The 27,114-nt window shown below is 44.4% G+C and overlaps 1 protein-coding gene across 2 annotated transcripts in view; it reads right to left on the bottom strand.

The window, feature by feature from the left end:
* Window positions 1-26,496, bottom strand: part of slc6a4a (solute carrier family 6 member 4a) — an 80,227-nt gene extending 53,731 nt beyond the window's left edge. The window contains exons 1-5 of one of the 2 annotated variants that reach the window (XM_070543803.1): window positions 25,853-26,496; window positions 23,882-23,941; window positions 23,163-23,802; window positions 22,184-22,318; window positions 21,582-21,804 (exon numbers count right to left, since the gene is read on the bottom strand). In XM_070543803.1, coding sequence (XP_070399904.1) covers window positions 21,582-21,804; window positions 22,184-22,318; window positions 23,163-23,616 — 812 coding nt within the window. In that variant the 5' untranslated portion in view covers window positions 23,617-23,802; window positions 23,882-23,941; window positions 25,853-26,496. The remainder of the gene's footprint in view (window positions 1-21,581; window positions 21,805-22,183; window positions 22,319-23,162; window positions 23,803-23,881; window positions 23,942-25,852) is intronic. The other variant, XM_054738535.2, reaches the window with a different exon arrangement.
* Window positions 26,497-27,114: the final 618 nt, after the last annotated feature.

Raw genomic sequence — 27,114 nt, 5'->3', positions numbered from 1 at the left:
ACATGACAAGGCCTGAATTTATCTCCCAAAATGGAAAGGTTCCTTTCAGCAAATCTGTGCATGTGGCCGCTCCAAGCATTATTTTGTATTATCTATGGCAGTCCAGTGTCACGATCTGCCTTCCTGACTGTGTCCCTCTCCTGCCTGATCAGTCCCTATTGGTTTCTCCTGCCCCTTGTTAACCTGCCCATGTGTTCCTTATTTTCCTCAGTGTATTTATACCTCCCGTCTCGTTATGTCCTTTGTCAGATCATTGTTTGTAGTCGCCGTTGTTTTGTTCCTGTCCTTCCCATTCCACCATTGAAACCATTTTTATTTTTCATCCGTGCCTGCTCTCCTGCCTCCTGAACTCTCCACCACACATGGTTCATCACCTCCAATCCACTCAACATGACAGAATGATCTGACCAACCTGGACCTGTGGTGAGCCCTGACATCTGTTTCTGGAGGATGTTTCCTGGGGTTTTTGATGGAGGTAAAAGCCCCTACGCATGCCAACATTCTCCGGGGTGGTAGGGCTGGTCTTCCTGCTCCATGTCTGCTTCCCTTCACCCGAGCCTCCGCCTGTTGGATCCAGTCAAGTCATGGTGTGCACCTGCTCAGGACTGTTGCAGAGTACCTGCTACCACTCCTGGTTTCCTCGCGTTGCTCCTGCTGTTCGTCCCACTTCCTGGTCCACGCCTGCAGGATCTATGCCTGCAGGTCCTTCATGCTGTGGTCTCTGCTGGCTCCCACGCCTGCTCCTGCAGTCTCTACTGGGTCCCACGCCCAGCTGCTAAAGTTTACGTGTCCCTGTGTCAAGTCAAAGTGTTCCTGTCAAGTCAAGTGTTCCTGTCCTGTCAAGTGTTCCTGTTCTGTCAAGTGTTCCAGTCAAGCCAAGTGTTCCTGTCGTCAAGCCAAGTGTTCCTGTCCTGTCAAGTGTTCCTGTGTCCCCGAGTCAAGTGTTCCTGTGTCCCCGAGTGAAGTGTTCCTGTTCCCCTGAGTAAAGTGTTCCTGTTCCCCCGAGTGAAGTGTTCCTGCTCCCCCGAGTAAAGTGTTCCTGGTTCCCTCGAGTCAAGTGTTTCCTGGTTCCCCCGAGTCAAGTATTTCCTGGTTCCCCTGAGCCAAGTGTTTCCTGGTTACCCCGAGTCAAGTGTTTCCTGGTTCCCCCGAGTCAAGTGTTTCCTGGTTCCCCTGAGTCAAGTGTTTCCTGGTTCCCCTGAGTCAAGTGTTTCCTGATTCCCCCGAGTCAAGTGTTTCCTGGTTACCCCGAGTCAAGTGTTTCCTGGTTCCCCCGAGTCAAGTGTTTCCTGGTTCCCCTGAGCCAAGTGTTTCCTGGTTCCCCTGAGCCAAGTGTTTCCTGGTTCCCCTGAGCCAAGTGTTTCCTGATTCCCCCGAGTCAAGTGTTCCCTGGTTCCCCCGAGTCAAGTGTTCCCGAGTCTCCTGTGTTGTGTGGCCTTGTGGGCGTCTGGTATCCGCCCCTTAACGGGGGTACTGCCACGATCTGCCCCTGCCTTCCTGACTGTGTCCCTCTCCTGCCTGATTAGTCCCTATTGGTTTCACCTGCCCCTTGTTAACCTGCCCATGTGTTCCTTATTTTCCTCAGTGTATTTATACCTCCCGTCTCGTTATGTCCTTTGTCAGATCATTGTTTGTAGTCACCGTTGTTTTGTTCCTGTCGTTCCCATTCCGCCATTAAAACCATTTTTATTTTTCATCCGTTCCTGCTCTCCTCCCTCCTGAACTCTCCACCACACATGGTCCATCACCTCCAATACACTCAACATGACATCCAGTGGCATTATTGTTTGACTTTTGTTTTGTTTCGCCTTCTGCTGACACTGGTTCGACTCTAGGTGATGTCATCAGTGATTTATTTGGCCAGCTGAAAGCGATTTCATTTATTTATATTTTAGTTTTCTTGGAGAATTTTCTGCAAAATATTTTGTCTCTAAAATTCTTTGAATTTGGTCGTTTCTAAGCAGCCATTTAGTTGAGTCTCTGCTCACACATGGACTCACACTGGCTAAATAAACAAAGAAAGTATAGAACAGATTAGTCCTTATATTTTAAACAGTTCACCAGTAAAGGGTTGAAAACATAATACTGGTAAATGTTGTTAAAAAAAGAAAACAACTGGGAGGCGAACCTGTGCAAAACTACACTGCAGTCTGACACACCACTGGATTTGACACATTGCCAGTGGTGCCTAGTACACTCACACCTTGCATCACAGGTGTCTTTGTAGACAGGATGTGTTGTTTTTCAGTTCCGGAATGTAAGTGTTGTATTTTCCAAATATGGCATTAGTCTGACGCCTTTCTGCATGCTGCAGTCAGGTCTCTCTCCATAGAGGAGGGGATGAATTGTTTTGGACGTGTATTTTCAACTTCTATCTCATCTACTGGTGTAAATAATTGTTATTTTCAGTAAATATCTTACTTTATGTTGTTATTTAGTAGTTTTAGAATATATTTAGTCTTATTTGACATCGCTTTGCTGTTTTTTTTACTCGTTTTATGACCCGTACTTCGTCTTTTTTTTAGGTGCGTTTTTCACGGAGGATTTTTTATATTTTATATAGTAGATTTGTTTTGTAAATAATGGAAGAAACCATAAAATCTTCTAGAAAGAGGAAACTTCACTCAAGATTTGTTGATGAGGATGATGTGCCCACATAGTTTTTCTGTCACGAGCGCGCAGGTGAGGTGAGCGGAGGTGATGATCCAAGTGCAGGGGAAGAAGGCAGGCAGGCAGACAGGAACTTTTAAAAGAATTTTAATAAAGTCACGCGAGACTTAGAAACAATGATCCGACAAGACAAACAGGACTGAGAGTGTTTAAATACAGGAGGAGCTGGAACTTTGAGTTATTAGTAGACGAGAGGCAGGTGGGAGCAATTAACATGCACACAGGACTGAACAGAATGGGGAGACAGGACAGGTTGTGACAGTACCCAACCCACCCCCCACCCCACCCACCCCCCAAAGGGCGGCACCGGATGCCCAACACAGGCCAAGACAGAGTCTGGGGGGCCGGCGTCTGGGGCACAGGAGGCGACACCAGAGTTTGGGGGGCCGGCATCTGGGGCACAGGAGATGATGGGCGAGGACAAGGCTGGTGGTGACTGGAGGCGCTCACTGGAGTGGAGGCACTGACCAGAGTGGAGGCACTGGCTGGACCGGAGTGGAGGCGCTGGCTGGAGTGGAGGAGCCAGCTGGAGTGGAGACGCCGGAGGCGCCGGCTGGAGTGGAGACACCGACGGCGCCGGCTGGAGTGGAGACGCCAAAGGCACCGACTGGGGTGGAGGAGACGAAGGCGCCAGCTGGAGAGGAGACGTAGGTGTTGACTTGCCTGGAGGCTGAACTGCGGAAACCAGCATCTCTGGAGGTGGGTCCACTGGAAACAGCATCTCTGGAGGCGGGTCCGCTGACTAGGCTTCAGACAGAGCCGCTGCAGGTGGGGCCGCTGATTTGACTTGAGGTGGGGCCGCTGACTTGGCTTGAGGCGGGGCCGCTGCAGGCAGGGCCGCTGACTTGACTTGAGGCGGGGCGCTGCAGGCGGGGCTGTTTACTTGGCTTGAGGGAGGTCCGCTGCAGGCGGGGCAGCTGACTTGGCTTGAGGCAGGCCCGCTGCAGGCAGGGCCGCTGACTTGGCTTGAGGCGTGTCCGTGACTAGACTTGAGGCGGAGCCGCTGCAGACAGGGCCGCTGCAGACAGGGCCACTGACTTGGCTTGAGGCAGAGTCGCTGCAGGCGGAGACGCTGACTTGGCTTGAGGCAGAGTTGCTGACTTGGCTTGAGGCGGAGCCGCTGCAGGTGGGGCCGCTGACTGGACTGGAAACGCCTCTTGGAGAACCAGAGAGGACAGAGTGTCCCGCTTGAACTCCTGGAGGGTAAGGAGTTGACGGAGCCAGACCAGCTTCACTTGGAGGCCGGCAAGCTCCGTCCGATGGGCTGCAGGCTCGGTCCCTCTCGTGGCACCCCTGGAAAGGGAGGAGACCTCCGGAGGGGTGTCCTCCGGCTGGATGCCCTGCCCACGAGAAGTTTTCGTAACCCCCTATCGAGGCTGACTCACCGAGGAGCTGGAGGTGACGTCAGCAGGGGTAGCGGTGAGCCCGTGGTGCATCTCTGGGGCTGGAGGTGTTGGTGGAGCCCAGGTTCCTTCCCAGTGCCGTGGGCCAACTCCGGGGGAGCACACAGCCAGTCTGGTGCCCACGTTGCAGTAGCGGTCCGGCTGCATCTTCTAGTCCAACCTCCCATCTGGCTCCCGGAGGGTGGAGAGGATCGCCGAGGCCAAGGCTCAGCAGCGGCCTCTGTGGCGGGGCGGAGCTGGAGGAAGGGAGGCTGGCCGGTGGCTTGGGGTGAGCCACCAGACTAGGTGCTCCCAGGGGAGAGTTTCCCCGCTGGATCCTTTGCATGGTCGGATCATTCTGTCATGAGCACGCAGGTGAGGTGAGCGGAGGTGAGGATCCAAGCGCAGGGGAAGAAGGCAGGCAGGCAAACAGGAACGTTTTAAAGGATTCTAATGAAGGCACGCGGGACTTAGAAACAATGATTCGACAAGACGAACAGGACTGAGAGGGTTTTAATACAGGAGGAGCTGGGACTTTGTGTGAATGGGAGATGAGAGGCAGGTGGGAGCAATTAACATGGACACAGGACTGAACAGAATGGGGAGACAGGACAGGCAGTGACATCTTCCATCCCAAATGCAGCAAGTATCTCTGCACTAAACACGTTCCAGTTTCTGTTGTCTAGCATTTCTGCTAATACAATTACTATACTATTATATACTATTACTGCTACTTCCAGGAAAACAAAACCTCCGTGTACATGTGTGGTTGAGGACTCAGGTGTGGATGAAGATGATTTTTCATCACAGCTGCAGTGAGTTTATCTACAGTTCAAATATATTTCTAGCTTTTCTGTATTTTTTATTTTTTTACAGTTTCCATTTTCTAGTATTTACTGCTTGAGTATCTTTTATAAAACCTGAAATATTTATAATTTTAGAGATGCTTCTGATGAAGAGCCATCCACCATCACCAGCAACAGGCAATGCCAATTCAGGATGATGCTGGAGATGCTCCACATCTTCTGGACTCCTGGACAACAGAGTCAGACCCAGGTACCGCCAACCCACGACACCCAGATTTATCCCCAGAAGAACCCCTGGCTATCAGCTGCTTCTCACCACCAGCTTCACAAACAAATCAGCAACAAGTAGCAGAAGGAGGCCATGAAACATCAACAACTTCAGGAGCAGCAGTGTGCGCAGCTGCTTGATGAGGATGAAAATCCTCCAGTGACCTCCGCTCAAGGTCACATCCCTGTCCCCTGGACCAGTGGAGAAGGAATGAACAAAGCATGGAGGGCAGGTCAATGGTGAAACAGGTACACTCTGAGCCCAAAAACACTCCCTGGATGTGCAAAGAGTACAAGAAAGAGTTTGTCTGCTGCAGGACAAGAACTGCTCTGCAGAAGACCACAGCAGCCAAAAACACCTGAACATTGACAGACAATGCCACCTGACACTCAGACACTGAAAGGTGTACATATAAAAAATCAATGATAATACATGTTGGGCTTGATTTCTGCTATTTCAGATTTTTTGTTCATGCACATTTCCTATTCATAAATTTCTGAAGAAAAATCAAATCTGTTTTTTTTTTCTTGGTTATTACATCCTGTTTTGGTTTAAAATGGCACTAAACTACACACCAACTTTAACGTTAATAGCCCATAAAACCAGAGTTATATTTAAAATAATTACATCTCAGACCATCAGAAAAATCGTGATCTTGACCACTGTCTTGATACAGGACTCTAATGAATTGTTGTCATACTTAGTCACATGCACTTAGCCCCTTTATTATGGTATGTGTGATGTGAACACTACTCCAAGGGTGGAGGTCTGAACTCTGACTGCTTTCTAGTTTTTATTAGTTAGTTATCTTTCTTGAGTTAGTGTTTAATTTTAATACTGTACCATGTTTTACTTGCAATTTGTGACAATTTATGGTGTGTTTATTGTAAGTAACTGCAAAAAGCAGCCGCCAGCAGATGAAATTCCGGCTCTAACAATCAGAGATCCAGAGGTCAGAAGTGCTTTAGCATTCACTACAGGAGCAGTTAGAGCAGGTCAGCTTGGCTGATGTCTTATCTGAGTTCTCATCTTTGCCTTTGACCATCAGAGCTGTTGCACACATTTTAAGGCACATCAGAAAAAACAGGTCAGACAGTCTCATGACGATGACTGAAGGCGAAGATGCAGAACATCGCATAATCAAAGACTTGCAGAAAAATATATATCAAGAAGAGTGGAAACTTTTGAATAAAGGGATTAAGGTACCATCTATCGACTGTACTCCTTGACCAAGATAGCATCCTCAGGGTGGGAGGAAGGCTGAGCAATTAATCTCTCCCCAATTCAATCAAGTATTCTGTGATCATCCCCAAGGATCGTCCCATTACAAAGATGTTGATCACTCACCATCATGAAAGAATGGAACACCAAGGTAAAGGCCTCACTATTAACGGCATCAGGTCCAACGGCTACCGGATTCCAGGAATCAATCAGGTAGTAGCATCCTATATCCGTTACTGTGTCACGGTACAGGAAATCAACTGAAGAGAAAAGGATGGCTGACTCACCCCCTGAATGAATGGATCCCCCTTTTCCTTCTGCAGCCTGGACTGTTTTGGTCCCTTTCTTACCAAGCAAGGAAGAAAGGAGAGCAAGAGGCACAGTCTTCTTTTCACTTGCCTCAGCTACTGGGCTCTCCATATAGAGATGCTCGACAGCTTGTCAACGGACTCCCTCATTAATGGCTTGAGGTGTTTCATTGCCATTCGTGGCGCTGTTCATCAGATCAAGTCCGACCAATGGAGTGTAATGTACAAGTGGTCAAATTTTCACCACAAATTGACCAGAAATTCACTTTCATTTGCAGACACAAACACACCATCTGTCTGGTCTCCAAATCCAGAAAGTTCTGCCCCAGTTCTTGTTACCGTACAAGAAGACATAACATTCTCACCCAAGGTCTCATGCGAGACTCCTGCATTCCTCACTATGAATAAAGGTCAACCTCCTTAAAGTTCCCACATGACTTTACAACATATAAGTTGAAGTAATCAAATGCGTTGAATGAACAATATGCTAAATCAAATGTTTGAATAATCTGTGCTTGAATCAATATCTATACACATACACATTATAGTAAGATAATTATTAATGTTTAACATTTACTTCACATAAGTTTTAAAACATTCTCATTCACACAAAGAGTTCACCGTATTGGTATTTGAAGGAGTGACTTCTGGGATATATTTTGATAATGCCCTAGAACGTGTCAAATTCTCATTTGCCAAATTTATAACCAATGTGTTTTAATAAAACAGGATTTACTTGACAATTAATTCAGTTTCCAGCTGACTTCTGATTCGGCCAAATTGGTGGAAAAAGCATTTTGAAACCATCTTCTTCTTCTTGTTGACCATTATCTGGTACTGGAGAGGCTGAGAGACTGGGTAGGCCTATCAGGATCTGCTCTGGAGTGGTTCTCCTCTTATCTTTCTGAGCGCTCCTTTTCTGTGGCTATCTCCAAGTTTAGGTCCTCCACCACCTCTCTTACCCATGGTGTCCCACAAGGTTCTGTGCTGGGGCCTCTGCTCTTCCTCCTCTATCTGCTTCCTCTTCAGCACATCCTGAGCTCCTTCAAAGGAATCTCCTACCATCTTTACGCAGATGACATCCAACTGTACATCTCCTTTAAGCCCCATGAGATGTCTAAGCTGCAGCTGTTACACACCTGCTTAGACTCTATCAAAACCTGGATGGCTGGGAGCTTTCTTCAGCTGAATGAAGATAAGACTGAGATCCTCATCTGTGCCCCAGACAAGCTGGTTCCCAAAGTCAGAGACTCTCTTGGTCAGCTTGCTTCTCACACCAAACCCTCTATCAGGAATCTTGGCATGACCTTTGACCCAGCTCTCACCCTGGATTCTCATGTCAGTTCTCTTGTTGGCTCTTCCTTCTTCCATCTCAGGAACATTGCTAAGCTGAGTCCCATTCTGTCTCGCTCTGAACTTGAGACAGTTATCCACACCTTCATCTCCTCACACTTAGACTACTGTAACTCTCTTTTCACGTGTCTGAGCAGAACCTCCCTGAACCGTCTACAGGTGGTTCAGAACGCCTGTGCTCGGCTTCTGACCAAGTCCTCCAAACACACCCACATCACCCCGCTTCTCCTCCAGCTTCACTGGCTGCCAGTCAACTTCAGGGTTCATTTCAAGATCCTGGTTCTGGTCTATAGGGCCTTACATGGACGAGCACCATCTTACATTGGTGATCTTCTTAGTCCCTACACCCCCAGCAGGTCCCTGAGGTCCAGTGATCAAAGCCTACTGGTTGTGCAGCACCAGGCTAAAGGTCAAAGGTGACAGATCATCTGCTGCTGTGGCCCCCAGACTCTGGACCTCTCTCCCCCTGAGCCTGAGATCAGTGGACTCAGTGGCCTCCTTTAAAAAGCAGCTGAAGACTCACCTGTTCAGGCTGGCTTTGGTGTGACCTTCTTCACCTCTCTCTCCTTATTCTGCTCTCCCCACCTATTCCACCTTCCTCAGGATCCACTGATTTCCCTCTTTCCTTTTCACTCTCTCTCTTTCTTTACATTTTTTAATCACAATTGTTTATTTTTTGCTCATATTAAATATATTTTTAATCATTTTCTGAATTCTTTTTTATATTTTACATTTTTGGTTTTTGTGAAGCACCTCGTGATTTTTATCTTGAGAGGCGCTATAGAAATGATACTTTCTTGTTCTTCTTCTTTACCTTGCGTTAAAGCAGTTAAACGCAGAGCCACATTAACAGCCATGCTAACTATAGAGCCGTGTGAACAGTCATGCTATAATCAGCCCTTGTGAAGTTTGTGTTTGGACTTGTAGCTGTGATGTTTGGTACAGACCTTTAGCCTTTACCACGGTTATGCTGATTGGTTTATCTTATTCAACCTATTACTAATGCACATACAGCAATATTGTGAATGGTCATGTTGCATAAAAGTTGTGTTGTAAGAGCTCATTATCATTTCATTTATTTGTTTTATTTAGCTCTTAAGGTGTTTCAAGAAGGAAATGTGGATTTGTGTTCAAAACAAGGGTGCCGGATGAACATAAATAAAAATCAGCTGAGAAACATCAGTACACTTCACCATGGTCTGGCTGGGTTTGCTACATTTATAGATCATCTAAGCAGGCTATCATTCAGTTTCAGTTTGTCAAAATAAGGGGCCCCAGAACAAAATCTTGCATAGGGCCCCCACAATGCTAGAAACGGCCCTGTTGAGCTGCAACGCAGCTTTGGACCAAACTTCCTCTGGGTATTCGAACAGCTTCATCATCAACTTTTAAATTGCTACTTAAATCTCATTTATTCAGGCGAGTATATTCCACTTGATCTTTTTCTTTTAATGTGTTGTTATATCTGCCCTTACTTTTTAACTTGCTGTTATTCATTTGTTGTGTTGCTCGGTTGTTGATGTGTATTGTGCCTATCTCAAATTGATTTGCATTGTTTTTAAACTGTGGTACTTATGTTCATGTTTTATGTTCAGTCACCTTGAGAGTCTTGAAAGGCACGTAGAAATAAATGTATTATTATGTCAGTGCACTCATGGAAGACCCTTTCCCTCTGGAGTGCATCCTCTGCCAAATCCTCCAATTACACCATAACCATACTGCAATGTCAGATTCTCTGTGGTTATATGCGTCTTTTATAGCAATGTTTCCCAACCCTGGTCCTCAGGGCACACTGTCCTGCATGTTTTCCATGTTGCTCTTTTAAACACCAGTGGTTCCCTGCTGCCACACACCTGACTTAAATGAAGGAGTCATTAACCGGCATCTGCAGCACTCTATGTCCTCCTGAGGAGCCTATGTAACTCAGGTGTGCTGAAGCAGAGACATGGAAAACATGCAGGTCAGTGTGCCCTGAGGACCAGGGTTGGGAAACACTGTTTTTAACGTTCTAACACCAATCATGCGATAAAGCTGTTTCTTTACAAACATAACTACCCCTGCCAATGGCAGACTAGCTATTGGGGGAGCCAGGATTTTTCATGGTGGACCGAAGGGTGAGTACCCCTCCCCCCACCTCCTGGTTCTCACCTGTTGTTCAGAGGTCTCGCCACCAGATTTTAATTATTTAACAAGAAGAAGCAAAAGGGGACACGGTACTGCTTTTATTAGTTCATCAATACGTTCTGCCAAACCTTTTGAACATACAGCAGCAGTTTTTAGCTCTCCTCAGGTTTTATGTGTCACAGTTTATCGGCCTCCTAAGCAGAGTGCCATTTTTATTCAATAATTTTCAGAGTTTTTATCAATCCTGCACAACTGCTTTGAAAGGATCATTTTAGCCGGTGATTTTAATCTACATAGATAATCCTTCTGATCCTTTTTCAAAGGAGTTTTTAAATATTCTGAATTACACGGATTTTAGTCAACAGGTCAAGCAGCCCACTCACACCCTGGACTTGATCATCACCCTGTCCACCAGTGTGTCCTCTGCTGTCGACTTGGCTCTCTCTGACCACTATTGTGTGTTTTTTAGCATCACCAGTTTTATCCAGCTGGAACCCTCTGTGAGAACTATAAGGAAGCATCATCTCACCCCTGAAGCTGGTTTTCCTGAAGTTTTTAGATAGATCCCTCCCACTCCGGTATCTGCCTCTTGTGATTTCTCACTGGATATCCTTAGGGATGCTTGTGCTAAATACCAGTGTGCACTAAAGCATGCAAAGACACAGTACTATTCTATGCTTATTGTAAATAACTCTCATCGGCCTCAGGTCTTATTTAGTGTATTGAGTCGTCTCATCTCCCCTGGTGTGTCTTCTTGCCTAAAGTTTTCTGATCTGTTCTGTGAAAAGTTGAAGAATTTCTTTACAGATAAGATCACCTCTCTTAGATTATCTTCCCCTTCCTCTCTGGTGGACACAGCCTCTTCACAACCATGCTCAACTGCTTTTGACCAGTTTGAGCTGTTGTCTCTTTCTGACGCCTCAAAGGTGGTTCACCAGTCAAGACCTTCCTGCAGCCCACTGGATAGTATCCACCCATCACTTTAAAAAAATGTTTTTTTTCCACAATTGGGCCCATTATTTTACTTATTATAAATACTTGTTCATCTGCTGGTCATGTCCCTCCCTGCCGCCTTTAAACATGCTGTTATTCAGTCGCTCTTAAAGAAACTTAATCTCGATCCCATGGTGCTCTCCAACTACAGGCCTATCTCCAAGCTCCCTTTCCTTTCTAAGGTCATGGAGAAAATTGTCTACATGCAGCTGCAGGACTACCTTGACCATTATGGTATTTTAGAGAAGTTTCAATCAGGTTTTATGCAATACCACAGTACAGAGACTGCTCTTTTAAGAATATTTAACGATATATTTTTAACTATTGATTCCGGTCAATCAGCTGTATTGATCCTTTTAGACCTAACGACGGCCTTTGATATGGTGGACCATCAGATCCTTTTATCCCGCCTAGAGCATGACGTTGGCGTCCAGGGCTCAGTGTTGTAGTGGTTTAAGTCTGACCTGTCAGACAGGACTTTTACAGTAAATATGGGGCAGTGTTGTTCGTCTCCAGCGAAACTTAGTTGTGGTGTCCCTCAAGGTTCAGTTTTGGGCCCGCTCTTGTTCTCGCTGTATATGTTGCCTCTTGGTGCAATCTTTCATAAGCATGGCATCGCGTATCACTTCTTTTCGGACGATGTGCAGATATATGTCCCACTACATTCTCGAAGGCCATCGTTTGATAAATTACTGAATTGTCTAAAAGATGTTAAAAACTGGCTACCTTCTCACTTTAAATGACAAAAAGACGGAAATTGATGTTTTTGGGGACCCTGGGCTGTTGCACGGGGTAAACAGTGTATTTGGCCCTTTAGAATCCTTTTGCGTGTCTCAGAGAAAAAATCTGGGTTTTTTCATTGATGGCCATTTTAAACTTGACAAACAGATAAGTTCTGTGGTCCAGAGTGTGTTCTTTCATTTGCGTGTTCTTAGTAAAGCCAAGCCCTATTTACCACTCAAAGACTTTGAAAAGGTTATACACCTGCTAATCATGTCGAGACTCGACTACTGCAACTCTCTTTATCATGGGCTGGAGCAGTCGTCAATTCACCGCTTGCAGGTGGCTCAGAACGTGGCAGCCCACTTGCTGACAGGTAGGAGGCACAGGGATCACATAACACCAATCTTACAAGCTCTTCACTGTCTCCCGATCACTTACAGGATTCACTTTAAAATGCTACTGATCTGTTTTAAGGCACAACACAATTTGGCCCCTCCTTATCTGTCGGAAGTTTTAAACACTCATGTCCCCAAACGAAACCTCCGATCATCCTCTCTACATCTATTATCTGTTCCCAAGTCTAGGCTGAAGTCCAGAGGTGACAGAGCCTATTCTGTGGCCGCTCCCAAGCTCTGGAACAGGCCTTGCCCAACAGAATGGGTCTGCTAACAGCCTTTCTGCTTTTAAGTCTATTTTATAAATCTACCTTTTTACCCTTGTTTTTAATTGATTTTATCGTTAAGTAATTTTAGGGTCTACTGGAAGGCTCTCAGTGTTTTATCATTTATTTTTACTGCTTGTCTCTGTACGGCACTTTGTACAGTTTCTGATTGTTGGAAATGTGCTATATAAATAAACTTGACATTGACATTGACATTTTACTGTCAATGATTTTAACAATAGACTGAAATCCGCTCTCGACCTGCTCGCTCCACTTAAAATCAAAAATCTGTATCCAAAACATGCTTCACCGTGGACAAATGAAAATCCAAAGATACTAAAGAGATGGAGAAATAATAAAATAACTATAAATCATCAAATATATACAGAGCTACTTAAATCATGTAATAACGCAGTAACACATTCAAGAAATGCACTGTCCAAACTAGGGCCCGACCAATATATCGGCCGGCCGATATTATCGGTCGATACTGGGGTCATTAACAGTATCGGCTATCGGCCAAAAAGACGGCTGACATGGCCGATATTGTGCTACCTATCCAGCAGATGGCGCCAGCTTTATGAACTCATGTTGTGTAGCTCCACTCCTTTGAACTTTGAACACAAATTATTGTTTTGGAACTTTTTATTTATTTATTCTTATTTATGTTTCTTATGTGCAATTATTTCCTGTCCAGGGTGAATAAGTTCACCAAGTTAACTTCCACAGAGTGTTACTTTGTTACAAAGCACAAGTATTACGTTTTATTTATTGCTCCATTTTTATTATTTTAATATTCTTATAGGGATCTTCTGTCCCTAAACTTGTGTGTGTTGTTAGATTCCCCAGAGTTAGCCAAGTCAGAAAAAACATATTGTAACCAGATGTTTTAGCATAAAGCGATGGAAGGGAAGGCTTGCATTCACCTACATAAAAACACTACAATGTATGTGAATTCACTTACATTGTTTTATGCTAAACTAAGAAAACCAACTGCTGCCAGATCATATTGGGCCGGTTATAAAATGCTTTTTCTGACTTGTCTAACTCTGGGGAATCTTAACAAGACACAGTTTTACTGAATGGTGGAATATTCCTTTAAGTTAAAATGTAATTGTGGAAACCACCGTTTATAAGAAAAACTTGAATGTTAGATTTATGCTGCGACTGAGTTGTGTGTTCTGTTGTTTTTGAGGTCTGCTAAATAAATCTTATTTGCATTACTTGGAAACCCGAGTGAGTTATGGAGACAGTTCTTTGGTGTGTAAGAGAGAAATAAGTTTGCATCAAAAAGGCAGAAAATGAAGGGTTTAAGCTTAAGAACATTTTTCTTTCTTTTTTTTTGTGAGGGAGATCTATCGGCCATTATACGGGCTATCAGCCTTTGTTAAAAGTTTTACGTCGGAATCGGTCCCAAAAAAAAGCATATCGGTCGGGCCCTAGTCCAAACTCATTCTAGACAATAAACACAATCCCAGAATAATCTTTTACATACACGCCATGTATGTAATGCCATACACGTTACTGTGTAAAGGGGCAGCTGTTAAGGGCAGACAATAGGATCTTAATAACGCTACACCACCATAAACAACATTTTAAACCGTACATCCAATTCAGTTCAGAAAACCCCCTCAAATGCTCTCTGTGAGGAGTTTGCAGCCCACTTCAGAGGGAAGGTAGACACCATCAGACGGAATATTTTCCCCTCCATAATTAATAAGGTTTTAGATAGGGTCAAACTCTGGTTACCGGTGATGGTTGTACCCCATGTGCAGCAGTACCGGGACCAGAGTGAATAGGGTGTGTATGGGGAGCATGAGTGGGTGTCCGGCGTGCATTTTTGTAAGTCTTGGGTTGTATGTGCATGTGTGAACATGAGGGAGGGAGTGTGTGACTGTGTTTGTGTATGACTGTATATGTCAGGTGGGGCCTTTGGGTCCTCCCCTCTCCTGGAACTTCTCTTGATGATATAGATCTTTGTCCCCCCTCCTCCTGCCACACCTGGTGTGGGGGCTTGTGTGAGGGACCACAGATCCGCCCCCCAAAGATGCGCAGGAGACGGGGGGAGCTCCAAGTCCCAGAGATCCAGGCATTGCCCCAGAATGCAGGAACCCCAAGGAGACTGCAACCAGAAAGGCCCCCGCCCCCCTCGAGAGGCACAGAGGATCGCCCCGGGGGGCCACAACCAGCAGCCGGCAGAGTCCCTGGAGATATCAGCGGCAAGCCCACAGGCCCGCCCGCAGCCTCCCACCCCCTAGCCGGCCGAGCCCGGGACCCAGCGACCCGGGACCCAGGGGTGACCACCCCCGCCGGGGACCCAGCAGAGCCCAGGGACCCAGTCCCCACCAGGCAGCCACCGGGATTGATCAGGCAGATGCCAGGATCTTAAACCCCCAGACCCGTTTGCCACGAACACTCAGGCAGACCATGGCACAAGCCCCCACACCAGGTGTGGCTGGGGGAGGGGGGACAAAGATCTATATCATCAAGAGAAGTTCCAGGAGAGGGGAGGACCCAAAGGCCCCACCTGACATATACAGTCATACACAAACACAGTCTTTTAACTCGTTTAAAACAGATCGGCCTCTCTGGTGCTGTACATAGATGGTTCACATCCTACCTCACAGACAGAACTGGTGAGTTTGGATACCTGTTCCTCTAGTGGTGTGCCCCAGGGTTCAATTTTAGGCCCAGTGCTCTTTAACCTTTATATGCTCCCTCTTGGCGGGGACATCAGACACGGGGTCAACTTTCACAGTTATGCTGCTGATACACAGTTGTACATCCCTGTGTCTCCTGATGACTCTCGGCCAATGGATGCACTTTTTAACTGTATTTTAGACATCAAATCCTAGATGGCAGAGAACTTTCTCCAGCTCAACCAGGACGAAACTGAAGTTCTAGTCATCGGTCCTGAGGCCCAGAGAGAGAAGCTTTTACCGAAATTACAATCTCTGTCTTTTAATCCATCTGAACAAGTGAAGAACCTGGGTGTGATTTTTGACTCTGAGCTGACTTTTATTCCACACATTAAAAACATCACAAAAATAGGTTTTTATCATCTAAAGAACGTCGCCAGAGTCCGCCCCATTCTCTCTCGGGCCAATACGGAGACGCTGATGCTTTTATCACCAGTAGGATAGACTACTGCAATGCCCTGCTTTCTGGTCTTCCCAAAAAGAGCATCTCAGGCTTACAACTTCTACAAAATTCGGCAGCACGTGTCCTGATGAAGACCAGGAGGCGGGAGCTGGGACGTAATTTTGGGGGGGGACGGGTGGGACATGTCCCCCCCCACTTTTTCAAAAGGCAGTTTCGGTCCCCTTCACTTTTTTCCGTCCAAAAACAATATTACGCTCCATTAAATGGATTTGATTGAGCACTAGGACCGAAACGGAAACCGGTTTCCTATTAGACCCACCCAAAAGCTAATCTATTGGCTCTGCTGATACTTGCTAACGTATTATTGGCTGTTGCTGCTGTCACTCCAAGTTGTAAACAGAACGTGCTCACGTTGTTTTGCTAGTTTGGAGCCGCTAGGGAACACCGGTACTGAGTCACATCGTCAACTAGACGCTGTGTAATATCAGCTCAGCTCAGCTTCCATTATATAACATTTGAATAAGTGTTCATTTGTGAGTCTTTGGTAGTTAGGCACAGCCAGGAGGCAGCATGTCAAGAAACGAAAGTGGATATAAGAGACTTCTTTCAAAGTCAAAACGTAAGTTGGAACATGTGACACCCCTGCATTAAGCTCAGACTCACCTCCTCCTTCACAAACATACTCAAAACTAACTTTTACAAACTAATCTCCTCCACATAACTGACTCCTCAGACACAATTTATTCGTATTATTATAATTATTATTATTTATTATTATTATTACTATTATCATGATTATTATTACTAGTAGTAGTAGTAGTAGTAGAAGTGCAACTTCAAAACTTTTATCATTTAACTTTATTGTAAACTTATCTATTGCAATGTATATGTTCACATTAAAAAGCTCTGAAAAATGAACAGTATCATCATCGTCAACAGATTTTTTAAGCTTAATGTCAAAGATGTACTCTTTTCATTAGATTTATCTTATTTTTTCCATTTATTTTTTGTGTGTTGAAATGCAACAACTGTTTAAACACTTTTAAGGGAAAAAACATATTTAATATGTTTTTATACACTCAAATTGGTAATGAATAATTTACACATTATATTAATAATAATTGTGAATCATACTAGAACCATCCTGTAAATATTTCTGTTTGTTCCATTCCAAAATCTCCCACTGTTTATAGTTCATGCATCTTTTTTTCAGGTGAGTGACAGAGATGCAGGAGGAGAGACCGGTGAAGGTACAGCAGGAGAGGCTGTAGGAGATGGAGGACGAGAGCCTGGAGGAGATGGAGCAGAGGCTGGAGGCTCACAGGTGAGGTTGAAATAATGAAGATACGATTAGGGCTGCAGCTATCGAATATTTTTGTAATCGAGTACTCTATCGAATCTTTTTTTCGATTAATCGAGTACTCTAATAAATTACCCTTTTGTGTTTGTAAACCATTATATCATATATTGATGAGCCAAGATGGCGCCGAGTATGGCTGCCTCGTCGCGAGCTCCACCAAGTTCCAACATTACACGCTCCATACTGTACATTAATGCCACTGTTTTGCACATACCAACCTCTGTACATTTTATATCTCTTATCTTATTGTTTACTTTATTCATTTGTATACTTAGATTAGCCATTTTTATATTTTACTTGTTTTTACATTACTGTATTTTTGCACAACTCTGTTGCTGTGAAGCTCGCACACAAGAATTTCACTCGCACGTACTGTACCAGTGTACCTGCACATGTGACGTGACAATAAAAGTGATTTGATATCAAATAGCATGTTATAATTATGAAAGACCTCTTAAAATGAGCAAGCAATTGCCAGTTATTCTTCAAGTTTTATTCAAAATTAGTTTGCAAAACTTCAGCACTTCAACTTTACTTCACAGTAAACAAATGTCTGTGCAAAAAATAAGTAAACAACCTGAGCCGATTTTCCCCTCGTGCGAGAATCTGCTAGCCTGCAAACCAGACAAAAACTAGGAGGATAACGCTGCGAGCGGCTTCGGCCCAAACAGAACCAGAACCGCTCACGGCGCAAACAGCTCGCCGGCTGTTTCCCTATTAACACACGTCCGTTTTAATTTCTACACTTTTTTTCTCACACTAACAAGGATTGCAAAAAGCATGTTTGCTGTGGTTTTGTCAAATTATACTGATCACAAAACATTTATTTACTTTCTTTCGTTTTCCTCCGCCACCCCGAGGGACAACGGACATCAATAACACAATAAAAAGTCCGACGTGTTGTGTAAAACTGCTATTTTTAGCACATTTTAAGTTCGACGTGTTGCTACCAGATGTACGGTGTGAGCTGAAACTGAGTGCTACAAACGAAAAAGTCGCACAGTGTCCGCAGAATATATAGAAAAACAGGCTAAAATGCATTATCTTGTAGAGGCTCCGAGTCCGCTTGCAGAAGTGACATTTACATGTGCTGCAGCACGGAGGATGTGGTGTTGTGGTAGGTTAAATCCATTTTACTGTATTTATACTGGAGTACGTCTTCCACCTTACGACGTGAAAAATGGTCCCACACCTTTGAAATTTCCTGTCTTTTTCGCACTCCACCGGAGTCCACGTTGTCCACCATGGCTTAAGAGAAAGTAAAGTTTTATTCGCTACTCGCGTGTGCATTCAGTCCAGTGGGCACGTGCGTCACTTATTTCGGTCCGGGTGAAACATGACCCCGGGCAATTGCAAAGCCATGAATTAATTAAACATGAATTAAACGAATCCTCGAGGCAGAGAATTTGACTCGAGGATTTTTTGTACTCGAATTATTCGAGGTACTCGAGGAATCGTTTCAGCTCTAGATACGATAGACATAAAATTGATCATTGTGACAAATGTTAGGGTGATGATCATGTGTAAAACATTAGTTCAGCATGTCCTCTAACACAGCAAATGAAATAATGGCCAGATCTCAGGAGGGACCGTTTATGTATAAATACTTTTTATACTTTTGACTAGGCCTGGGAAAGTAACAAATTTTGCTGGACGATATTTTGTCCAACAAATTGTTGATGATAAACGATATCATTGTCAACATTATCTAGACCAAAATAACCACTAATATAATGTTAATATATCATAATAATGCAAGTACACCCTTTAAAATGCAACAAATAAACCTTCATTTAACATTGAAATGTCCAGAACCAGAACTTCTAAATGAATAAAAATAACAAACAAAAATTAAATAAAAAAAAGAATCTCACTCCCTGTTAGAAAATGTTGCACCAAAAACAATAAAAAAAGACCCAAAACAATAAATACAATGGCCTATCCATTGTCAACAGCCAAAACTGCACTTCAATAATGATAATAAATATTAATGATAATAGAGTTGTACATTTTTTAACTTTGATATATATATATATATATATATATATATATATATATATTGAGGATGGAAAAATTATTGAGATGGGCATGTGACGTGTCAAAGGGTCTTTACATAACACCCCCACCCCAAATCCGCACAAGCCTGCTGTGTCCCCCCCACTTCTGAAATCAAAATTTCGTCCCTGGGCGGGAGCACATTACAACAGCTTTAGAATCATTGCATTGGCTCCCCGTATGTTTCAGGATCAATTTTAATGTTCTTCTAATGGTTTTTAAGTGTCTTAACGGTCTTGGGCCTTCTTATCTCTCAGAATTGCTTTTACCATATGAACCCTCACGGCCTCTGCGCTTTTCTGACAGGCATCTCCTGGTTATCCCTAAAGACAGGACACAAACTCACGGCGAGGCGTCCTTCCAGTGTTATGGCCCTCGCCTCTGGAACGATCTGCCGGAGAACCTAAGGACCTCAAGACCCACCTATTTAGGTTAGCTTTTATCTAATTATTTATTATAGTTTATTACTCATTGTACATGATTATATTTTAATATTGTTTCATCATTTAATTATATTAATATTTTACTGTCCTCATGATTTTATTTTCTTCCTTTTATCATTTATATCTCTTTTATTTTATATTTTTACTCATTTTAATCCAGTGTTTCCTCTCTGGGGGCCCTCTGCCCCAGGGGCGGTGGTCGACTGTTGCTGCATGGGGGCTCTACAGGCAGTGCTTGCCAGTGGAGATGTGGGTCTATGTCCTGCCTCCTCTGGGTGCCCTGATTTGGTAGCTGTGGTTGACCTGATGCTGCCGAGGCAGATGGCTCCTCTGATGGTGTTTCGTTGGCTTACTTTACTTGTCTCATCTGAACTCAGCAAAATATAAAAATATAATTTTTACTGATGTTATTGTGTGTGTGTGTGTGTGTGTGTGTGTGTGTGTGTGTGTGTGTGTGTGTGTGTGTGTGTGTGTGTGTGTGTGTGTGTTAATGCTTTTAAACTGGTATGGAAATTCAGGATCATTTGAATTCTGTAAAGCACTTTGAGTCAAAATTTGCTTGAAAAGCGCTTCATAAATAAAGTCTGACTGTTTGATTGGAGACTCCAGGACTGTCTTAGAGAGAGGGTGAAGTTCTGGGAGAGGCTCAGGTTAGAGTAACTGCTTCCCCAAGTTGAGAGGAGCCACCTGAGGCAATTTGGGCTTTTGGTCAGGAGGAGGACTCCTGGAGGCCTCACAGAGGAGGTGTCTCAGGCATGTCCTGCTGATGGGAAGCCCATGGGTCGACCCAGGACACATTGGAGTGATTATATTTCCACGTCACCAGGGAATAGTGCTAGATGTTGTCTGGGAAATGGAGGTTTGGACCTTGCTGCTGGAGCTCCATGCCCCCGATCTGAACTCTGATAAGCGCACACGAATGGGTGGAAATTTGAAACTGTATCGAAGAAAAACAGAGAAGAAGAGATGAGGACAATGATTGAGGAGGGGCTGGAGAAGAAGAGGACAGCAAAGAAAAAGGTTTAATGAAGAGAAGATGAGATGGCGTTGATTAGATGAATTAGAAAGATGATAAAATGATCCTGGAACACAGAACATTTATAAAGATGTGAAATAAAAAGTTGCAGCAAGATTTGAGGAAAAATAAATAAACAAATAATAAAAGGGACGCACAATTAGAAAAGAAGCAAGAGGTTTGAGGAACTAAAACAGGAAGCATAAATATACAATCATCATCAAGTTCAGACGTGCCAGAAAAACTGGCACAAGCCATGAAAGTGTATTGGTCTTGGCAGTCTGTGGAGTAATTTCATGTCAACAAATCATTACAGGGAGAAAGAAGTCAGAAACTAGCTGAACGGCTGACGCCCGGTCACAGGTTAAGAACACAGCCTTGGATGATAAAGCAGAGGCAGGATTGTACTGAAAACAGGAAGTTCTGGCGCCAGACGAAGTTGTGGAATCTGCTCCTTTTAGACGTGCATTAGAAGTCAGCTAGAGATAAAGCCCAGTTCTGCATGAGTGGAGGAGCTCAGAGACAGCAGATTAAAGCCAGGTCTCTGGAAGCAGCAAAACGGAAAGGAAGACATTCTTCTAGAGCAGAACTAAGTAACGACTTCGCTGATTATCACTGACACTGAAGCAGAAGTGGCTTCCTGGAAGAAAAAGATAACTCCATCTTGTTGAAAACCATGTGACCGTTTTCTAGATGGGATGTTGAATCTGTGGTTCCCTGCTGATGTGATCCTTTCCCTCTAACACCTCTATATCTAACTTATGGGCCATTCCCATCGGTACCGGGTCGGCCCGGGCCGGGTAGCCCCAGTCGGCCCCAGCCTGGCCCGGTTGATTCCACACATCCTTGCCTTAAGCCCATGTGGGCTGATTCTACCCACCAATCAGAGGCTTGCTCTAATGGAAGGTGTGAATTTGCTGTCAGCAGTGGGTGTGTTGGCCCTGGTCGGCCTGAAGCAGACCCCCTCGAGAAGAGGGCTGAGAATGAGCCTTGGTTGGCCCGGAAAAATACCAGGCCACCCAGATATGTAAACAACCTACGCTACCCGGCCCGGGCCGACCCGGTACAGGTGGGAATGGCCCATTACATGCACTTACGTATAGAACTCCTCGGCTGGCGAAGTGGACGAATTGGACCACGACACATTGTGGTCAGACAACATGTAGCTGTGACAGTTGGCTGTGTTCCAGCTATTGGTGCAGGTGGTCCAGGGCAGGGTGGGCCGAAATGATGACAGCAGGTAGTAGAGTGCCCAGGCCATGATGGTGTTGTAGTAGAAGGCTATGTAGAGGGCGATGATGCAGATGGCAAAGCCAATTCCTGGAAGAGTTGGGATAAACATTGTTAATCCGTTTACATGCGTGTGACAGCTGTCAGTCACAGCCAGGCTGGTCATGATGAGACTTCAGTAGACTTTACAGGCCTAACCTGATTGGTTGACAAGGTGACATTTCTAAACAGTTTAATGTCCATATGGCCACACGTTGGACCATTTGGCATTTGGAATTGAAATGTGACAATTTCCATAACAGAGAGGCCCTACTTCTCATAAGATGTACAAGAAATTAAAAAACACATTGAGGAGAGAGTCAAAAAGGTTAAAGCAGCTTTCTTCTCTCTGTGCTTTTGTGTTCTTATCGTGCCGTTCTCCAAATGGCTACCAGGTACAGTCCCTCTGCTGCTCGGCTCGCTCCTTTACCTTTGAAGAAAGGACAGATGTGTTTCCAGATGGAGATGCAGCCGCTTCGGTGAAACTGACCCAGAGCCAGTTCCATGTAGAACAGAGGTACACCTCCAAACACTGCCATCAACAGGTAGGGCAGCAGGAAGGCGCCTGGAGTGGACGACACGGACATGGGCATGAAGTGAGACAGGGTTAATGCAGGAAGAAAAAAGAAATGTTCTTCGAAAGACAGAAATGACTAAAGAAGCAGGATGGAGGACACCCTTTAGTGCAGATGCTGATAAGGCATCTCTGTCTGAATATGAATTTACTTTTGTGTGCATGGACACAAAGGTGCGCCCATGCACGCCCGTGCCTCTGTGACATGGAGACAGAGATAAGAGTTGACTGAGCAGCTGGCTGGGAGACAGGTTATTAAGTTAGGAGACAGAGGCTGAGGCAGCTTTCATAAAACCTCACAATTAATATCATCGCCTCTATCAAGTGTCTCTACCTCGCTCTGAGACACACACACACACACACACACACACACACACACACACACGGCTGCATGCTGCTATAAATACGGACCATCTAATAGTTCCTATTCCATTAATTCTTGTAGATTTCTATTCATTGTTTTTTTTTATTATGATGATGAGCTCTTGCCTGTTGTCCCTCCCTCTCTCTTCCCGTTGGTGTTGCATGTCTCTTTTCTCCCTGCCTGTCCACTCCAGTGCACGAGCAAATGCAGTCCAACATGCCACAAACCTACAGGAGGAATATCCCACGTCCCTCTTGCTGTACAGTAAAACTGCTCTTGCATGTTGTGGCACCCAGATCAGCCGGTCTGTGCATCAAGTGCCAGAACAGGTAAAATAACAGTTATACTAATAGCATTAATAATAATTTAACTGCAGAACATTTTGAATCAAAGCAGAAATGATTCGTAAAAAGTATTTACAGAGTAAACTGGTGTCTGTGCCCCCCTTGTATTTATACTATGGAGTCTCACCTCCCCCATTTTGGTAGCAGATGTAAGGGAAGCGCCAGACATTTCCCAGGTCCACAGCGTAGCCGATCACAGACAACAAGAAGTCCATCTTCTTGCTCCACGTCTCTCTGGGCCTCTCCAAGCTGGTCTGCTGAACCACTAGCGTTCTCAGACCTCCCAGCAGCGTTGCAGACCCGGTACCCCCTCCAGGCCCAGAAGCTGCACCAGTGGTTCCCAGTCCCTCCCTGGAGCTCTGAGGGGTGGATGTCGTGAAACCATTGGACACCTGCTGACCAGAACCTGAGGTCACGTTTTTGGGTTCTCTCTCTGTGAGACCATCAGCCAGCATCAGTCTACCATTTTCCTTCTGCATCTCCTGCTCCTCCCCCTTAACTTCCCCTCTGCTGTTGTCTTCCCCATTCTCTCCCTTGTCCATTGTCAGCATGCTCGTCATCATCTCGTCTTTTTTCTCCATTGGTCTCAGTTGATGTTGGCAAACGTGGTCAGGGCTTGTGAGGGGCTTTCACTGCAGATGAAGGAAACGCGGTGCTTCTGTGTGATAATGCGCCCATGTGAGGAGGGGTAGGACAGGGTGGGACAGTTCTGGGAAACGCTGAGTCTATCCTTTATGGACAGGTGACCAACAGAGAGGGAGCAGGAGCTAAAAGGAGAAGAAGAGGCCAGAATGAGGAGAGGTGAGTCAATAGGAGGGGAGGGGTGTAGAGGGTTGATAGGCTCACACAGGATGTGGTGAGAAACTTGGCTCTTCTCCACAAACAGACCCTCTGAGATATGGAAAACTGTAACACACACACCCACACACACACACACACACACGTTTGTATTTCTCCCATTTGTGACTCCACTATGCTTAAATCATTCCCTAACACTAACCAGTGTTGATCTATTCTTAACCCTAACCTTAACTAAACCTTAATTCACACCAAACCTCTAAAACCAGCGCGCACGCACACACACACACACACACACACACACACACACACACGCGCGTACACACACACACACACACTATAAGGAAATCATTACTTTGACATATTTGCATAAGTGAACGTTTGGGTGCAGTACGAGGACGCGGGTTAATCTGAGAAATGTGGACGTTAGAGGGATTGGGTCGATACGTGCTGGTTCACCTTGGCCTTTCCCTCCAGCTTTCACTGTGATCATGGACTAGAACCGAGTGGGACAGAGGACATGTTGTCCACTAATAGACATAACAGATTGCGTCTGATGAATTTTATCAATAAACGACTCTCTAGTTTATAACCAAACAAATATTTTTACAACCCAGACTTCACAAATTCTCTCAGATACAAAGAATGGTTTTGCTAAAACATCTAGCTACCATTACAACATTTCACAGCTGAAGAGGGCACTAGACTGACGTTTTAGATAGACTCCTTGTCATTCAACCAAGTTCACAAAAGTTGACACAAACAATAATAATGTTAATAGATGAATAAATGTGACAGTTACTGATAGATTTGTTGCTTTCATTCTTTAATATTTTGGTGAATTTAAATGACAGTAAATTCTAGCATGTGTATTGGTGAAATTCTGGCAATACGATATGTATCACGATATATTGCGATACATTCAGTCAGACGATATTAGCGATTTTTTTCCATTGAAGTTATTGTAGGAAAGGTCAATGAGCTGATACTTAACATGTTTAACATGAGGTATCTGAACCATAACAGAGGGATTTACATTTCAGTGGTGCAAACAACCCACAGCACACTGCTGCCAACTAGTGGCCGGCGTTTGAATTACATTAAAGATTAGAAAATACAAAAACATTTGCTTGAAAATTCTTCCAAAAATTAGATACACGGCTTTTTAATATCGATATAATATTGCAGGAAAAAATAATGATATATTGTGATGTTTTCTTACATCCCTAGTGAATTGGATTTAATAATTACACCAAATATAGGATAAATAAATAATTAACAAGTAGCAAACATAGTTGCAAGAAGGAACACAAGTAAAGGGGCTTTAATCATAGTTGTGAACGTAAAGTGGCCAACGTGACCGAACCCTGCTGCAAGCAGACTCAGGAAGGACAGCAGAACAGGAGAAGTCATCGTGTTAGAGAAGAACGAGAGTCCAGATGTTCGACCCAACAGTCACATCTGAGAGGCAGACCTCAGGGAATCGCCAGAAACAGGACATCTCTGATTCTTCTAAAAACTAAGATTTCTTTTAGATGAAAACCTTTTTTACTTCCTGAAATGTTTCCTAGCTTAAAACATCTAGAGACAAGCTGTTCTCTTTTAGCACTACACACACACACACACACACACTCACACAGACACTTGTTAGACTCACAATGGAATTAAACGTTACACTTAAAAACAATTTAAACAAGGCTAAAAGAAGAAAAGCTGCAGAAATGATAAGTTTGGTGTTTTTTTTCATTTTCATATTTCAATAGTCATCAAGCTTTAATAATCTTATGAGGGATCTTAATCTACCCAGTTCAGTAAATCCTCTGCTAAATAATTTCACAGCCGAATGAAAGTTGAAAAACAAAAACTAAATGAGACGTTATTTCTAAACATTAAAGATGTTTAGAATCTGTTGTAACAGGACAGATGGTCGGCTCCCAAACGCACACAGAGAAACAGCAAATGTTTCATCTACAGAAACCATTCTAGAAACCGTTTTCCAGTCTGGAATGCATAAATTACCTTGAGATGGTGAGAGAGGAAACAAGTGCAAGAAGTTCTGCAGAAAACTTCTAGAATCCTGAGCAATGGTTGAAACTCGCTGGAGGGAACAGCGTGCGCTCGCTCACCAGGACGCTGCCTTTGCCCGTTCAGCTCCCAAACCCATGTCATCTCTCTCTCTCTCTCTCTCTCTCTCTCTCTCTCTCTCTCTCTCTCCCCCTTGTTGTCACTCTCTCACTACTGACTTACAACACACACACACACATCTGCACAGAGACGTATGTGCAGATGGATGCACACGCTCAGACAGGGAGACAATAGGAAGTGTGCAGCAGGTACAGACCTGCTGATGATGAAATGGTGAAAACACAAACAGAAACAATGAAGCGTGGCACGGCTCTGACACACTACAGTCATGGCAGAGCTGACACTAACGCAAGCGGGGGAAGTCCAAACCTCACCCGGAGCTCTGTTTCTGTGCTGATCCCTGCTCACATTCACTCTTTATTCTATCCTTTCATTTCTGTTAGTCTTGGACGTCTGTTCTGATCTACTTTCATTTCCTCACCTGCTCTGGAGACACTGCTTCTGCTGCGTTGACCCTCGTGACCCGGAGGTCTGTGTTTTCTGCTCAGCCCACACTGCCTGCACGTGATGCCGACAGGCCAGTTATGTGTCATAATAAAGATTCTGTAGCAGATGGATGCACTAATCCATTCATAGCAGAACGATTCGTCAAAGTCTTCCTCAGAGAAGTGGGAGTTGATGTCCAAAACCATGATCCTGATAAAATATTTCATGCATGAGATCATTTCACCACAAAACAAAAGTCTGGCCCAAAGGAAAGAAACTCACTGCTGAAAAGTTGGAATCATTAGGAAAAATGTTTCTAGTTTTGATGTTTAGTCCAAATAATGAGGAAAGCCAAAAAGAACTGAAGACATTCACTATTTCAGAGTTTAAATAGTTTAAATACATTTTCATATTCAGGTTGATTTCATGAGTGTTTACCTGGAAAAGACTAAAAAGTCAGAGCTGTGGAGGATTAATAAGAACGCACTTAGCTGTCATTCTTCCTAAACAAAAAGTGCACCAATCAGCTGCATGTGTGCCGAGGGCTGGCGTGCTCCTTCCACGGACGCCCGTGACTGATAGTCAACACTGGTGCGTGAGAGCAGTGTTTCACGTTTGCAGCCGGGTTCTGATTTCCGGTCCAGATGCATAAATCTGAGCGGTCATGAGATTATTAATGAAGCAGCAAACTAGTGGGTACGGAAAGTGTT

Source organism: Nothobranchius furzeri, chromosome 13, assembly GCF_043380555.1.
Source record: "Nothobranchius furzeri strain GRZ-AD chromosome 13, NfurGRZ-RIMD1, whole genome shotgun sequence".
Taxonomy (NCBI): Eukaryota; Metazoa; Chordata; class Actinopteri; order Cyprinodontiformes; family Nothobranchiidae; genus Nothobranchius; species Nothobranchius furzeri.
This window is presented reverse-complemented; position numbering and strand designations above follow the sequence as displayed.